A 15,266-nucleotide genomic window follows, 5' to 3' on the forward strand; every position below is an offset into this window, starting at 1 on the left:
GGGACTCGATCCCAGGACGCTGGGATCATGACCTGAGCCGAAGGCAGCTGCTTAACCAACTGAGCCACCCAGGCGTCCCAAATGGGGGCATTCTGATTGACTTTTTCTTTTTTCACTATGTTATGTTAGTCACCATACAGTACATCATGAGTTTCTGATGTAGCGTTCTGTGATTCATTGTGTAGAACACCCACTGCTCATTTACTTTCTTTAAAGCACTTATGGTAAGAAAAAAAATGAACTTAAAACACACATTTCTTGAGTTCGGGAACAGAATTTAATGGAGCTTGTATTGAATGTCCTGAATTTAAGGCACTGACCTTAGGTTGCCTACTTCATAGGTGATCTTCCCTGGAGGAGGCGTCCCCTGTCTGTTGGCCACTGTACCTTGGCTTCTGCCACAGGTCAAGACAAGAGTGTTTTGGGAGCAGAGCCTGAGAGGGCAAAGTTTGACGCTGAGTGTACACGTGAAAGGAGTTATGACATTTAAATCTCTCTCCTCTTAACATTCACACAGCCTGCTCTGCGTGTTGCAAATAGGATAGGTCAACACACATTCACAAAGTAAAGGGGAGAAAACCTTCTGTAACCAAATCTAGTCTTTTTCTGACTGTCAGTAGGATTTCTAATTTCCCTATTTATTCTATTCTGTCTCCCCCGAATCTCGGATACATTCGGTATAGAAACGGTGTCTTGCTCTTGAGCTGGGCATGGCTGGTATTCAAACATGTCCGTCTGATGAGTGCTGTGAAACCAAATCACATTTTTTGGGTCAGGAAGCATTTTTTATGGACTTACTTTACTGTAAAAGTAAAATACAGTATTTTTACTTGGCTTTTAAAACTTACCAGATACATTTTTGCTGAACGTAATTGCAAAAGCTCAGTAATTCCGTTCTGAAGATTTCTGATTTACATGCATACCACAAGAAGAGATGGGTTGCTATTTATTATTCTGGAATTAATTTGCCTGTAAGATGATAAGAAGGGCACAGTGTCCTGAGAATAAGACATACTTATGGCGTGAGTGCTTAGGCTCTTAAAGACACTTAATAGGAAACGTTTTGTTTCTGGTTGATTGTTAGGTATTTGAGTAACAGAAGCCATCTTTGTCCCCTGCGGACCTACTCATCCTTTGCTCTGGAGGCACCTCGTGCCAGGAGGGAGCAAGGGAGGAAGACAGTCCTTGTGGGGCGAGCAAAGATAAGTGCAGGAACGACCTTTCTACCAGGGTAGTAATGGGACGGGCATGCTCAGACCACCGCAATGCAAAATAGGATGTTGGGGTTCAGAGAAGGAAGACCTTGTCCGTGGCGGGACCGGAGAAGGCGAGCTGGAGGAAGTGGCTGCTTTTGATCTGGGCTTTGAAGCACAGGTGGGACTTGGACGGGCTGAAAGTGTGGGGAGGGCGAAGTGAACCTCATGGACAGAGGCGCAGACAGAAAACGTTAGTGTGAGTGTGTTTGTGGAAGGGCCAGTGGTTGGGTTTGGCGGAGACATGGGGTGCCTGAGAGAGAGGAGGCAAATGACTGAAGAGGAAGGTTAGGGTCAGACAGGGAGATTTCTCGTGTTAGCCCCAACAGTGTGGATTCCGGTCTGCGTCCGAGGTGGAGAGACTGCGTGTTCTAATACGGTACGATCACTACGGTGAGACAGAGGGGCGCGTGTAGGCTGCCGCCGAAGGACATGACGAGAAGGAACTAGAATAAAGCTGCTGGAAGGGAAGTATGAGAGAAATTTCCTACAGGAGGCCCCGCAGAGTTGAGCGGTGAAGGAGCAAAGTTAAAGGAGGAGGAGAAGAGGGAGGGAGAAGGGCCTCGGGTGGGAAGGATCAGGCACCAGGGTCTGGGGCCTACGGGGCACGAGGGTCCGCGGGGTTCATGGTCCCTCTGACGGTAGCTGTTCTCCACTGGCCTTTTATTTAGATGTAGTCATTTTTTCACTTTTTATCTCTTCTTTTTCACTTTTTAAAAATCTTTCTCTCTCTCTCTCTCTTTGACCACCCCCTCACCCCTGCTTTCCTGAGCCCCTGCCCAGCATGACGAAAGCATTGTTATGGCACCAGTTTGAATTAATTCTAGCCAGGTGAAATGACACTTCCTATTTTGGTTATCATTCGTTATTTTTGTAAACTCACAATGTAGGCATCCTGGGTCCCAAGCTAGTTCCACTCCGCTGTCTTCCTTTGCCTCTAGCGCCCCAGGACCTCAGACCGGGAGCCACTGAGCTCACTATAATACAGCTCTCCTGGAAAGAAGAGATTGCGGAGTCAGGAACACGACTATTTCGGTGTTGACAAAATGAGGACTGTTTTCTGCTCTGTGAATGACAAGAGGGGGTAGCTTTTGGAATTCTTTAGATATAGAAATGGAAATTTAGGACATCATTTTTTTTTAAATTTATTTATTTTTATTTTTTTCAGTGTAACAGTATTCATTATTTTTGCACCACACCCAGTGCTCCATGCAATCCGTGCCCTCTATAATACCCACCACCTGGTTCCCCGACCTCCCACCCCCCGCCCCTTCAAACCCTCAGATTGTTTTTCAGAGTCCATAGTCTCTCCTGGTTCACCTCCCCTTCCAATTTCCCCCAACTCCCTTCTCCTCTCCATCTCCCCTTGTCCTCCACGCTATTTGTTATGCTCCACAAATAAGTGAAACCATAGGACATCATTTTTATCGTGGCGTTGCTTTTACTGCTGGGAAACAGTGAGATGAGATGAATTACAGTTAAACATTAGTTACAGGTTATATTATTCCAGGCCTGAAAAGCTTTTGGGAACTGTTTTTAGGTAATGTTAATCATCTAGAGAATGAAATTTATTATGGAATAGTAGTAGGGGAAATATTGTCACTTGTACCTCCGTAATAACAAATGATACTGTTGGTAGAATAAATCACTGTGTAACTTTTAAACTTGGGTATTACATGCTTGCTTTAGGTGGCATGTCAATGAAAACCCTTTTCAAAAAAGCATTGGATATTACTTAATTTAAAAAAATCTAATGTCCTGCTTTCTTTCTTCTATTTCAGGACAGGGTTGTTTACTCCAGACATGGCATTTGAAGCAATAGTCAAAAAGCAAATCGTAAAACTGAAAGGACCTTCCTTGAAGAGTGTCGATCTGGTCATACAAGAATTAATCAACACCGTCAAGAAGTGTACCAAAAAAGTAAGCTTGAGTTATTTAACTTTCCAACAATTAACTTTTTGGTTTACCCATCTTTCCTACCCTGCTGCATGCCTCTCTTTCCCTGACCCCTCATTTGTTGTAAAAGGTAGTATGTTTGCCCAAGGGGAAGGATTGCGGAAAGCTATTGAGTAGGGATTGCTTTCATGGTAGATGGGCAGAGATGTTGTCTTTTGCCACCCAGTGCCAAATAGGGTTGCTTAAACCAGAAAGAGTATATTTTGGTCAGCTAATTTTTTTCCTTATTGTCTTAAACAGGTAAACATTAGAACAATTAGGTAAATGCCCTAAGCTAATTTTTCTTATGGTGTATGGATGGGGATAATCGTCAGGGGGAGGGAAACATTGATATTGTGTATATCTTAAAAACATTCTTCTGAATTTCCAACGAATTCCATTTGAACGCGGACATTTTGAGAAGCAGCAGTGTAATGTGGTAATAAAGACTGCAGGCTCTGAGGTCCAGTCAAATCCAGTCCAGATTCAAATCCTGGTTCTGCTACTTACTTTCTGAGTGACCTTGAGTATCAGACTTTATCCCTTCTAGTCTTGTCAATTTCCTTGTGAAAAGAAGATGATAATAACAATTCTACCTCCGTGAGGACGCAGCAAGATGATGGAACACTTAGCACACTGACTAACCACAGCAAGTGCTCAGGCAATGCTCACTGGTCTATAAATGGCCATTTTAGTAGTGTCCGATACGCTTTACTTTGTGATATTTGTTGAATCTATGACCTAGAGTAGTGGGGGAGAGACTTCCTCCGTGGGGGACTCATCACTGAGGAACGCGCAGGTATGGTGCTGGATTCCACCCATTCTGTGGGGCATGAAAGGGGATACCCTGTGTTAGAAACCGTAAGAAGGGAGTCTGTGATGATGTTTAGGATAGGACAGGCTTAGCCCCATGGCCACAACATTGGTCCTTAATTTCTTGAAAGTAGAGATTGTTCTGGTTTTGTAGGCTTTGTTACCCTGCCCTTTCTGTATGGTTACTACAAGTAACCTCCCTGAAGAGCCAGTGGGAAGGAAGAAAGACAGATAATGTAGATAAATACGAATTTAGTTTCCAGTTACCTGGCAAGAAAATTCAGAGGAAGGAAGGTGGAAGTAGTGAGAGAGGCGGGCCGGCTAAAGCCCGGGAGGCCAGTGCTGAAAGACAAGGAGAGAAGCAGGGGATAGCTCAGAGCCCGGAAGTGGCTCTGGAGCCTCAGACTTTTTCTCTAGACCCTTCTTCTTCTTCTACCTTGTTCCTTACTGTCCTAGTTTCTTTCCTCCAAAATGAGAAAAGCTGTAAGAGTTAAGGGACTGAGGAAAGGGAAGAGGATGCACGTGGAGACGAAAAAACCGCAGGCTTTACAGCAGCTCTCCACTTGAAAACTCGGAGCCCCTTGATAATCTTCACAGTCGTATTTGTCCTTGCCTGTGGCTCAACGTGCAGTCACTCTGGCCACCTGGATAGTTAAAGCTCTCCTCACTGGCCACGTGATCATCACCCTCAGCCCTTGGATGTTTTCAGCCAAAAGCTTCCCTTGAGATTGTCCCCAGGCTCCTGTTCCCACCGGGAAAGCTGTCTTTCTCCCAAGGGCCCATTGTGTGGTGTCCTCAAGCCCGGTGAGCCAGTTGTATTTCTTTTTTTAATCATGTACTTGAAATGAAGAGTAAGTGAACTGATCAGACACAGAAAAGACTTTGAGTTTTGTTTCCATAAACACAGCTTTGGAAAGACTTGGTAAACGTTAGCTGTAAAAGCTTTGCTGTTTGTAGACAGGACAACACTGGAAGAAGGTGGGGGGAGTGAGAAAAATCTAGGCGGGCTCTGCATTCAGATTACTTCCCAAGTGTCTTCAGGTTCTCCCTCGCTGTAAAGAAAGCCAAACTGGAAATCCTAGATGAAGGATGTGGTTTCTGTAAGACAGAAGATGCATAACTCCAATCAGCAGACCCATGTGCAGAGAACAGTCCTTGGCCTCACATCAGAAGATTGGCACATGTGTGTACATTTATGTTTTAAGTTATATAGAGTGTGTATGGTATGTATGAATCTTTTTTTTTTTTTTTTTTTATCATTTCCCATTGTATCCAACTTGCAGGAAAACCAACAGTCAGTCCTGATGACGCGGGAAGAGACAGCTTGTTCTTGGACGCTTTTTGGCTTCTATTCTTTTGTTCTCCATCCTTTGAACCTCCCTTTCCATTATGCTTTCTGAATCAATGGTAGTTTCTTCTCAAAACACTGTATATTTTGTCTTAGATAAAACCTCTCTTTCTTCCTGAGATTATTGCTTACCTGGCCTCTCTCCTCACTGAACAGTACTTAACTGGCTCAAACCTGAAGAACTGAAGGGCCGCATCAGGCTTGACATCTGCCTCCTCCTTCTGTGGCTTCCAAACATGATGCCTGCAGTGTTCTGTAAAACTCGTCAGTAAAGGCCCTAATGGTACTAGCTCTGCTGCTCCCCTGGACTCGCTGTCACCATAGCATCCTGGTCACTCCCTTGTCTTTGTCAGGATATTTAGAACCTCGCTCACATGTTTCCTCTTCATGATAAGTTCGCCTTCAGCGAGGATGATTTCAGTAGGGATCCATGTAGAGATTGCGCCCAGCATCCAACAGCTGTTGTTCTTTGAGATCTTGGACTCCGGTGTCTCTCTATTCATTCCACACTAGTGGGATGAATTTTCTTTTTCTTTTTTTATTTCCATGACCGTTATGGTCCTTCATCATTGACAAACGTTCTACCAGGAGATCCTTCAGAAATTTCAAACTGTAAATCTAAGGTTTTCAGAATGCTGACCACCCCTCCTAACTTCTTTAGGTTTTTAGTCAGTTGGAAAATCGGGAGAAAAGCTTAGAGGAGGACTAGAACTTAGTACCCACCTTGCTGCAGATAAATCTAGATGGGAAAATGTGCCCGCCACTTGCTGCTGAAGGGGGGGCCTCCTGTTACTTCCTCTTCCTACAGCAAACCTCAAAGCCTGCAGTGGCGGAGAGAGTCAGATGTGCACCCTTAAGGAGTTTGGAGCATTCTGGCTCCCCCTGCATCTGCGGGAATGTAAAAGGTAAACTGGTGAGAGTCGGAGACCCACATGTGAGCAGTGACTCAGTTCGCCCTCCCTGCCCGCGCGAGAGCTGAGGACTGACGTGTGTCAGGTTCTCACCATCTTCCCAGGCACCATGACTTACCCCCCGCCCCCCCCCTTTTTTCTGTGAGCTGGAGGAAGTAGTAGAAGTTTCTTTCACAGGACTTCCCCAAGAGGGCAGACATGTTGAGGAAAGTTCCTCCTTTACCCGTGAGGTGGGACACATGCTGTGGAGGACGAAGTGAGGGGACGTTCTTCCTTGGGCGAATGCTCTGCCACAAGCTCTTACCCTTCCAGTTCTCTCTTCCCGTAACCATGCTCTGCTGACCAATGTCACTCTTACTTTAAGTAATGATTTCACAGAGAAAACAACGGCCGTAAATGGGAACATTAATTCCCCAGACTTTCTGGTATTCCCAGTCCTGCTCCTCCTTCCCCGTCTCTGTTGAGGTAGTTTCGCCGTCTGGGCCGGGCCCCTCTCCGTACTCTCACCCTCCTAAGGAGCTTATTCTTTGGATTCTTCTTTTTCTTAAATCATCACTTTCTCTGTCGCATTAAAAAAACAAACTACTAACTTAAAAGCAGTAACAACAATAGCAAAACCTATCTACTGCCTTATTCTTCTCCTTTTCTTCATGTGAAACCTTCTTGGGGAAAAAGCTGTTTCCACATGCTGACTTTATTTTCTTATCTCTAGTGAACCCGTAACTCTTCTGAAATGTGGCTTCCACGCCACTACTCTATTGAGCAGTTGTGGTAGTGGTCGACCGGACAGCCGATGGCTCAGCGCAGCTCGCGCTCGGACCCGACGCGGCACCCTGCTGCTTTCTGAAGCTGACACCCCTCAAGTGGCTTCTCTTCCATCTTCCTCATGATCTTTCTCGATCCCTCCTCTGTCTCCTTTAGGAGTTTGTCCACCTTTCTTGCCTCTGAACCCCAGAATCGCACAGAGCTTTCTTCTGGTTTTCTTCTCTTTTTACTGTCCTTTCTCCCGGCCGGATCACGTCCGCCATAGCTCCGCCACCGCTTAAAATGTTGTTGATTCCCAAACCCGCAGCTCCAGCTCAAGCCTCTTCACAGAAATGGTCCACACCCCGCTCTGCTGCTGTTGTTCTCTTCCAACTGACGGCCCTGGACAGTTGCTTTTTTTTTTTTTAAAAAACAAACAAACCAACTAGGTTACTCCGATGGCCTCCTCACTAGTTTTTCTACCTCCAGGCGAGCCACCATCAAATCCGCCCTCCCCACTGCTGTCAAAGTGGCCCTGCTAAAACGCAGACTTGTATTTCGCCTGTTCCCTCAAAATTATGCAGTGGCTCCTCGCATTTTGAGAGTAAGGTACAGGTCATTCACAGTTGCTCTTAGTTTCACATGTGATCCCTGAGTAGACTTCTTGACCGACATCTGCCGTCAGCTCATGCTTGCTTCAGCCGTTCCGAGCGACTTCCACCATCCTCATGGGATTTTCAAGTTTTTATCACTCACACACGAATGCCTCCTTTTCCTCTTGTCTTCACCTGCCATCCCCTCTCATTATTTTATGATCCAGCTCAATCGTCATCATTTTCCTGAGAAATCTACCTGCAGGGTCTCTGCGAGTCTTCTCCCGATCTCTCTCCTACTCCCATTCAGTGCTTTAGTTGGCACCCTCTGTTTACTTCTATCACAGCATTTATGACCCTACATTGTGGTTTATTTGTAATTTATTTGTTTAGGTGAATGTCTCCTCTTGTTGATTATAAGTTCCTTTAAAAAAAAAAAAGCTGTGTCTTTTATCTTCTTATTCTTGGCTTCTAACATAATGACTAACCCTATAGCAGTCGCATTCTGTAAATACTTATTAACAATTTAGATATCCTAAAGTTACCCTAATGCTGAAGAAATCTGTACTTGGTTTTAAAAGAATATTTTGATCAGTCCTTTTAAAATAACAAAATTAGGGCAGCCTTTCTTTTCTTTAATTTTCCTTATTTTTCATTTTCATGTTTCTTGACTTTTGCCCTATTATCTTTACCTCCAAGTTCTTTTAGTTTAAAACTGGTCTAATTAAAATCTCTTGCAAAGCAAAATAATCTTAATTAAAGTTGATTGTACCAGGACTTTATTATTTGACTCTTTTTGCACATGAGCCATAGATAACGTGATTATGTAATTTATCATCCAATGCACGACTCTTTTGAGATTGAAAGGGGGAGCTATTAATATGTTCACTGGAGTGGAGGAGGAAAGTAAGACTGCCCCAGGCAGTCTGAAAGGCATAGTTTCTCTAGCTGTATTGAGAATCTGTCTATCTATCTATCTATCTATCTATCTATATGCATGTATACTCTTAAGATAGTATTTTCATTTATAATATTTTTAGTGTTGAATGTCTTATGTGTAAAATATTAATTTTCTTCCCTTAAGCCACATAAACAAACATTAGTGAAAAACATGGGATTTATATTTGTTCAAGTAACAAAGCACAAAGCTAGACTTCTAACTTGGGGGAATGCGGTCTTCTCAGATATTTTCTCCTTGCTGTCTCTGGGGCACTGGAGGACAAGACAAGAACATGAGAGCTTTATGAGCTGTTTGGCATCCCTCCAGGGACATGTCAGTTTCAGAATTGTTCTGGTGGGCATTGGTTCTGGTGGGCATTGGCTCTGGTGAGCATTGGCTCTGGTGGGCATTGGCTCTGGTGGGCATTGGCTCTGGTGGGCATTGGCTCTGGTGGGCATTGGTTCTGGTGGGCATTGGCTGTCAGCTGCTCTCCTTTGCCCCCAGCTCTCCAGGGCACCCTCACAGGGTGCTGAGGTTCTCAGGAAGCACTGAGAGGAACATCTTGTTTTTTGACCACAGTTTAGCAACTGTGCCATTTATTGGCCTCTTGAGAAACCACATTCTTGGATGGCCATCATACCAATTAATTGATTTCTTTTTTAACCCGGCTCAGAAAAAGGAAAAAAAATTTAAAAAGCTTTGCAAGGAAATAGAAAAGATGCCTTAGTTGGCTGTTAGAAATACAAAGAGAATTTTTCATTAAAAAGTGCTGTTTGAAGAAATACTGAAATGTGTGGCCTGTTAAGTGCGTAAATATCTTGTTCCGAGTACACGTACTAATCAAGTGAATCGAAAGTCCTCAGCGCGGATTTCAAGGTCCTACACGATCTTAATCCCTTCTCATCTCTAGGCTCCTCCCACTTGCCCCTTGGTCCATTCCAGCGACACTGGTCTCCTTGTTTCTTCAACAGGTCAAGGAGAGAAGATGGCAGGGTCTTTGTCCTTCTCATTGTCAATGTTGGAAAAGCCCTGCCTCGAGATATTTGTGTGGATCGCCCTTTTGCGTCTTCTCAAGTCCCTCCTCAAATGCTCCTGAATCCGAGTCCTTCTCTGACTTTTCTGTCTACAGTTACTCATGCCTCCTTTCAGACGCACGCGCGCAGCTCTCCCCATCTGCTCGCCCAACTTCGTTTTTCTGTGTGGCACCTAGGACCACATGGATTATACTCTGTATGTCTTCTGTTTTTCTCGATAAAAAATTTTCCCATTTACCTCTTTATTCTATTTCTTGACCTTTATTCTAGAATTATTTCTCATCTTTGATCACCTTTGTAAATGTGGATCTTGTGTTTTTACTTTTTTTCATAATAAATGTGATTATTTCATAATAATAAATAAGTATTTTCTCATTACCTGAATGAATCTAGCATCATGCTGTACATGAATAAAGGATTACTAGGATTTGTGGGTAGGTTTTAATTCACAGAAATGGAACAAAATTATTGTATGTTTTAATGAGCAGTAAAATCATTATTGCTACTCCGTTTGTAGTGAGTGGCCAACATTGCAAAGTTTATGGCTTTTGGATCAAAACAGAGCCCATACTTTTAGGTTAGCCAAACCAATCAACCCAAGTCATGTGCATAAAAATTTTTTTTTTCTGGTCTTTGGTCGATTTTTCTCCATTTATGTTTGATATGGAACTATGGACAGCTGGTTCCTAATAATCTGAGTCTTTGCTTGAGGCAGTGAACCCGTTACTCTTGAAGGTGTGGAAATCTTGCCTCACCTTGTGTTTGTCCCAAGAGAAACCTAATAGCATGGCTCTCGTGATCTGATTAATCAATCGTTAGTAACTTTTATAAGTGTATAATTTTTGTTTTATTGGCTGGAAAGGCTATTCAAGTGTTATTTTTTCCCCCTTAGGGAAAAATGTGCTCCTTGCTTAAAAAGTAAATTTTTATATTGAGGTACCACCAAAATAATTAAATGCTACCCTAAATAACACTTAAAGTATTGGATTTTATTAAAACATTTTGGTATTAAAAAACGTTTGATACTACTTTCTCTCAGACCATAATTAAACTTTTCTCTCAGAATTGTATATTTAAAGTTTTTCTTCCTAACGTCATATGTATCGCATTCTTTCTACATTGCATATTCCTTATTACTTAAGAGTAGCCAGTATAATTTTAACAATATGCTGTTTAGAAGTAATTTGTCCTTTGGTCGATGTCCAGCTCTGTCTGGAAGCATCACTGTCGAGATTTCAGCATCGAATCTTCTGAGGCCTTTTCAGAGCAGGCTTAGCCATTTGTTTTTGTGTGTTTTCCCTTGATTTTTATAAAATATTTCTCTCTGGTATGACAGTTTATCTGTATAGTCAATCTGCCACTCAAGACTTTTTTTTAAATTTTATTTATTTATTTGACACACAGAGATCACAAGTAGGCAGAGAGGCAGGCAGAGAGAGAGGAGGAAGCAGGCTCCCCTCTGAGCAGAGAGCCTGATGCGGGGCTCGATCCCAGGACCCTGGAATCATGACCTGAACCAAAGGCAGCTGCTTCAACTGACTGAACCACCCAGGTGTCCCACAAGACTGGTTTTTAATATCAGGTAGTGTGACAAAAACTGAGCATCAAGCTGGCTTATGGCAGTTGCCCAATGAATCTTTGTTAAATGAATGACGGTCATGAAATGAGTTTAGGAATATAAAATGAGTATAACCAATAGCAAAATCTTAATTCCTTGATTCTGTACAAATCAATTTCTAGGATATTTAAATAGTTAATAGGGGAATAAATGTCTAAAGATGGTGTCTTCTAGATCAGTATTATTTTGGCATACATGATTACAATTTTGATGATTTTGACAAAGTAATATATTCTTAGAACTGCAGCCTCTCAATATGATATTCAGAGCAAATGAGATCGGAAATTATAACGGTTAACAATGGTTGAGGAAACCAATTGTGCCTTAAATAAGAAACAATGAAGAGAGGCAAGTAATTGAGCTGAGCAATCAGAGTCAAGTATTTTTTAAAACAAAGAAAAGGGTTACACAAACTGAGTGGGAGCTCCCCTGAAAGAACTCACGAGATGTGTTGGGAAGCCTGATCGGAGATCACTCAGAACGTGAGAGGGACATTTGCCTTCTTATATATGTTGTGAGAAGAATCGGGACTGGAGTGCTACATTTGAGAACCAGCAATTCAAGCCAACATTTTGTTTCTTACGCTTCTAGTCTTCCCAGATCACCCAGCTAGACAGAAGCCATACCAACTGCGGTACTGCCTTCAGCAGTGTCTCGGCCCTGCTCTGCCTAGTGTCCCTTCGACATTTCTCTCCTTTGCCTCCATGAGGCGGGTTCTCTCAGTGTCTTCTCTTTCCCTTTTGTTCCACTTAGAAGTTAGACTCACTTACTTTCCAGTTGTCTCAGTTCTGGGTACAAAGTTATGGCTCTGGTGGGCTCTTCTCCTGGTGAAATTAATCCCATGGGTACTAAGCTTGGAAAGGTCAGGAAACACACACACACACACAATCGAACTTCCTGTCACAGCCAGTAGATGGGGTGATTCAACTTCTTGGGATATTCTTGCCATTTTGGCCTTTGTCTGACTTAATGATGGCGGCCTACCACCTGGGGTCCTTCAACTACCCAATACTTTTTTGTGTGAATAAAATTAGTGGTGCCACTCTTTGGTGTTTTAAAAATAACCTTCTGCTATCATGCATTTGAATGCTGTAGAAGGCACACCTGTTCTCCTCAGAAGACCACCGTCACTGTGCAGCCGTTTTTCTGCAGGCGTGCGATTCTCTGTTTGTGTGACTGTTGTCAAAAAGCAAAGAGGTGCTGTTAGCTTAGGAGCCCTTGAGCGCAGAGGGGAAACAGGGGCCCTGGTGGCCTAGGCCAGGTTAGGGTCAGATACACCGCCCAGGTTTGCACGGGTCAGGGAGAATGACTGGTGTGGATTGGCTCTCTCTTCTATACTTACAGCTTTTTACAGGCCCCACAAAAAAGAACTTAGAATATTCTCAAAATATAAAAGGGCTCCGGGGTGGTAGAACTTTTCTTGGAGAATGCTTCCAAAACTTGGAAGTGGAAGCTCCATTTATGTCCTGCAATCATTCATGAGATAAGCTTCCAAATGAGCGTACACCTCGGGACTCAGCTTGGGGTCCCAGTAACAGGGTGATGGTTTGGTGATCTCATGAAGAGACACTGGGCTGGGATTTTGAGACAACCAAGGCAATCAGGTTTCTATGCTTTTATTATGATGTTATACAAGCACTCCAGGGTCACCGTAGAAAAATTTGGAGAACATAGGGATGTATACAGAAAAAAATGCAACTTATTCATAATCCCATCAGTCAAAGAGGTTATGCCTATTAATATTTCGTAGCATTTACATACCTCTTTTTCTGTGTACAGACAGTAGATAGTAGCTTCAGGAGGTTTAATATTCATTTGTGATTTGTGATTACTATGGTTCGATGAAGATTTACGGTTTGTTGTCTAGCTAAGACTCTGTGTGTGTATACAGTTGGTGCAATCAGTGACCTTGGTTGACCATGGAGCAGCCAAGGCTTAGGGAGACCTGGTTCTAATTGCTTAAAGTTAGGAGAATATTGGTTGCTACAGCGTTACTCAAGAATTTTGAGATTTGTTAGGTTTTAGGCTACATCCTTGAAGGATATCAAGTTGTATGATAGCCCGTGACTGTGCGTAGGTGTGTGTATGTTCATGTGTAATCACGTTATACAATTAGGAGCCTAATTTTGTTCACTTAGTCTCATATTATATTATATTATTTTATTTTATATTATTAGTTATATTTATGTTATACATATATAATATAAATATATACATTATTTTATTATTTTATCATATATATCATATTATATTATAAACCTTTACCATGTTATTAGATAATATTTAGGAATTGGATAGAATAAAAAAAATTAGGTATTGAATACTATTTGGAGTGACTAATTATATCCCATAAGTGGGTCTACCTTAGCTTATTTAATGTCATTAGAGTTAGAGACTCAAGTGGTTTGAAGAGTTTGTTCATTCGTTTGTCTTATCGCTGCTATTCCAAGGAATACTGCGATGAAAGTCCGTATTATTTTCTCTCAGAATCATGTGAAGTAATCAGCTGAAAAGACGTATAAACGGATGGCTTTGAGACTTTTTGATACATATTGTCAAGTTGCTTTCCAGAAAGATCATTCTAATTGTCACTTCTTCAGCAGGTTTAAACTGTGCTAGTTTTGGTATACCTTCATTTGTAGTACGGATTATAAAAATAATCACAGCGGTTTGACAACAATAGTTATTCTCTTTGCATCACTTTGATCATTTGTGCAGTTTAATATTTTTCTTCTGCTTACGGATCATTAAGTGCTCGCTTCGGCAGCACATATACTTACTGATCATTAAATTCCTTTTTTAATTAATCCTATTCTTTGCCTGTTTTTATATTCATGTTATTCTTATTAATTTGCAAGTGCTTTTTAAAAATTTTTTGGCAAGTACTTTAAATAAGGATTGGAATTAACCTTTCGCTGCTCCTGCGTCGTGAATTCGTGCCCTTCTCTGCATCTGCTGTTGCCGTCCCGGACCGAGGGGCCGGCATTTCCCGTCTGCACGGCTGCAGCAGCCAGAATGCATAGCAGGTCTGCAAGGACCCCCGAGCTGACCCGTTTATCTTTCTGGCTTCGCAGTCGGATCATCTTCCTCGCTCTCTGCTCCAGCAGAGAGCTGTTCCTTTATTTCGTTCACCAGTCATGGTCTCTGTCCCACAGTGTCCGCACAGGCCCCTGCTCGGAGAGCTCCGTTTTCCCCGCAGCTCTCCCTGCACTTTACCTGACTGAGTCCTTCTCCTCAGGCGTCCTTAAGCATTCTCACAGGATCCCATTCTTCTTCCTTACATTGAAAACAACTGCCACTAATTCATTCCCTACCGTAAAATAAATGTTTGATAATCACCTGCACAATTTAGATGGGATGAATGATGTACACACAAACACATCTGTTAGGAAAGAATTTAAAAAATAGCTCTGTGGTTCATGGAATGAATCCTTCTCCAAGAGTGGTGGGCCAGACAAGGGGCTCTGGAGTCTGAGGACTTGCTTGGAATCCTGGACCCACCCATTCTGAGCTGTTTACTCTTGGGCAAGTTACTTAACTTCTCTGGGCTTTACTGTTTTCCTTTGTAAACTGGGGTTAATAATAGAATCGATCTTTTATGATTGTTGTGAATTTTGAAGGAGAGAATTCGTGAGGTGTTTAGCACAGCCTAGAACATGGTAAGTGCTCCACAAATGTGAGTGAATATTCTCCTTTTCTTTCTTTTTTTTTTTTTATTTTATTTATTCCTTTGACAGAGACAGATCAGAAGTAGGCAGAGAGGCAGGCAGAGAGAGAGGGAAGCAGGCTCCCTGCCGAGTAGAGAGCCCGATGCGGGGCTCGATCCCAGGACCCTGAGATCATGACCTGAGCTGAAGGCAGAGGCCCAACCCGCTGAGCCCCCCGGGCGCCCCTTATTCTCCTTTTCATCCTCATTTCCATCTTCCTCATCTGTGAACTTTATCAAGTGCCAACTCTGTAGAGCATAGAAGTGGATGGTATTGGGGTTTCTGGGTTGTTGTTTTTCAGGGCGTCTCCCCACTGGTTGTAATTCCTATTCCTATCAGATAATGTAGTTATGTGGATTACGGTTTGTGG

The 15,266-nt window shown here is 42.7% G+C and overlaps 1 protein-coding gene across 5 annotated transcripts in view; it reads left to right on the plus strand.

The window, feature by feature from the left end:
* DNM3 (dynamin 3) overlaps nucleotides 1-15,266 on the plus strand; it is a 546,523-nt gene that overhangs the window by 217,118 nt on the left and 314,139 nt on the right. For all 5 annotated transcript variants that reach the window (XM_045084619.1, XM_045084617.1, XM_045084615.1 and 2 more), the window contains exon 10: nucleotides 3,035-3,173. In XM_045084619.1, coding sequence (XP_044940554.1) covers nucleotides 3,035-3,173 — 139 coding nt within the window. The remainder of the gene's footprint in view (nucleotides 1-3,034; nucleotides 3,174-15,266) is intronic.

This window comes from Mustela putorius, unplaced genomic scaffold, assembly GCF_011764305.1.
Source record: "Mustela putorius furo isolate JIRA1106 unplaced genomic scaffold, ASM1176430v1.1 tig00000785_pilon_pilon_pilon, whole genome shotgun sequence".
NCBI lineage: Eukaryota > Metazoa > Chordata > Mammalia > Carnivora > Mustelidae > Mustela > Mustela putorius.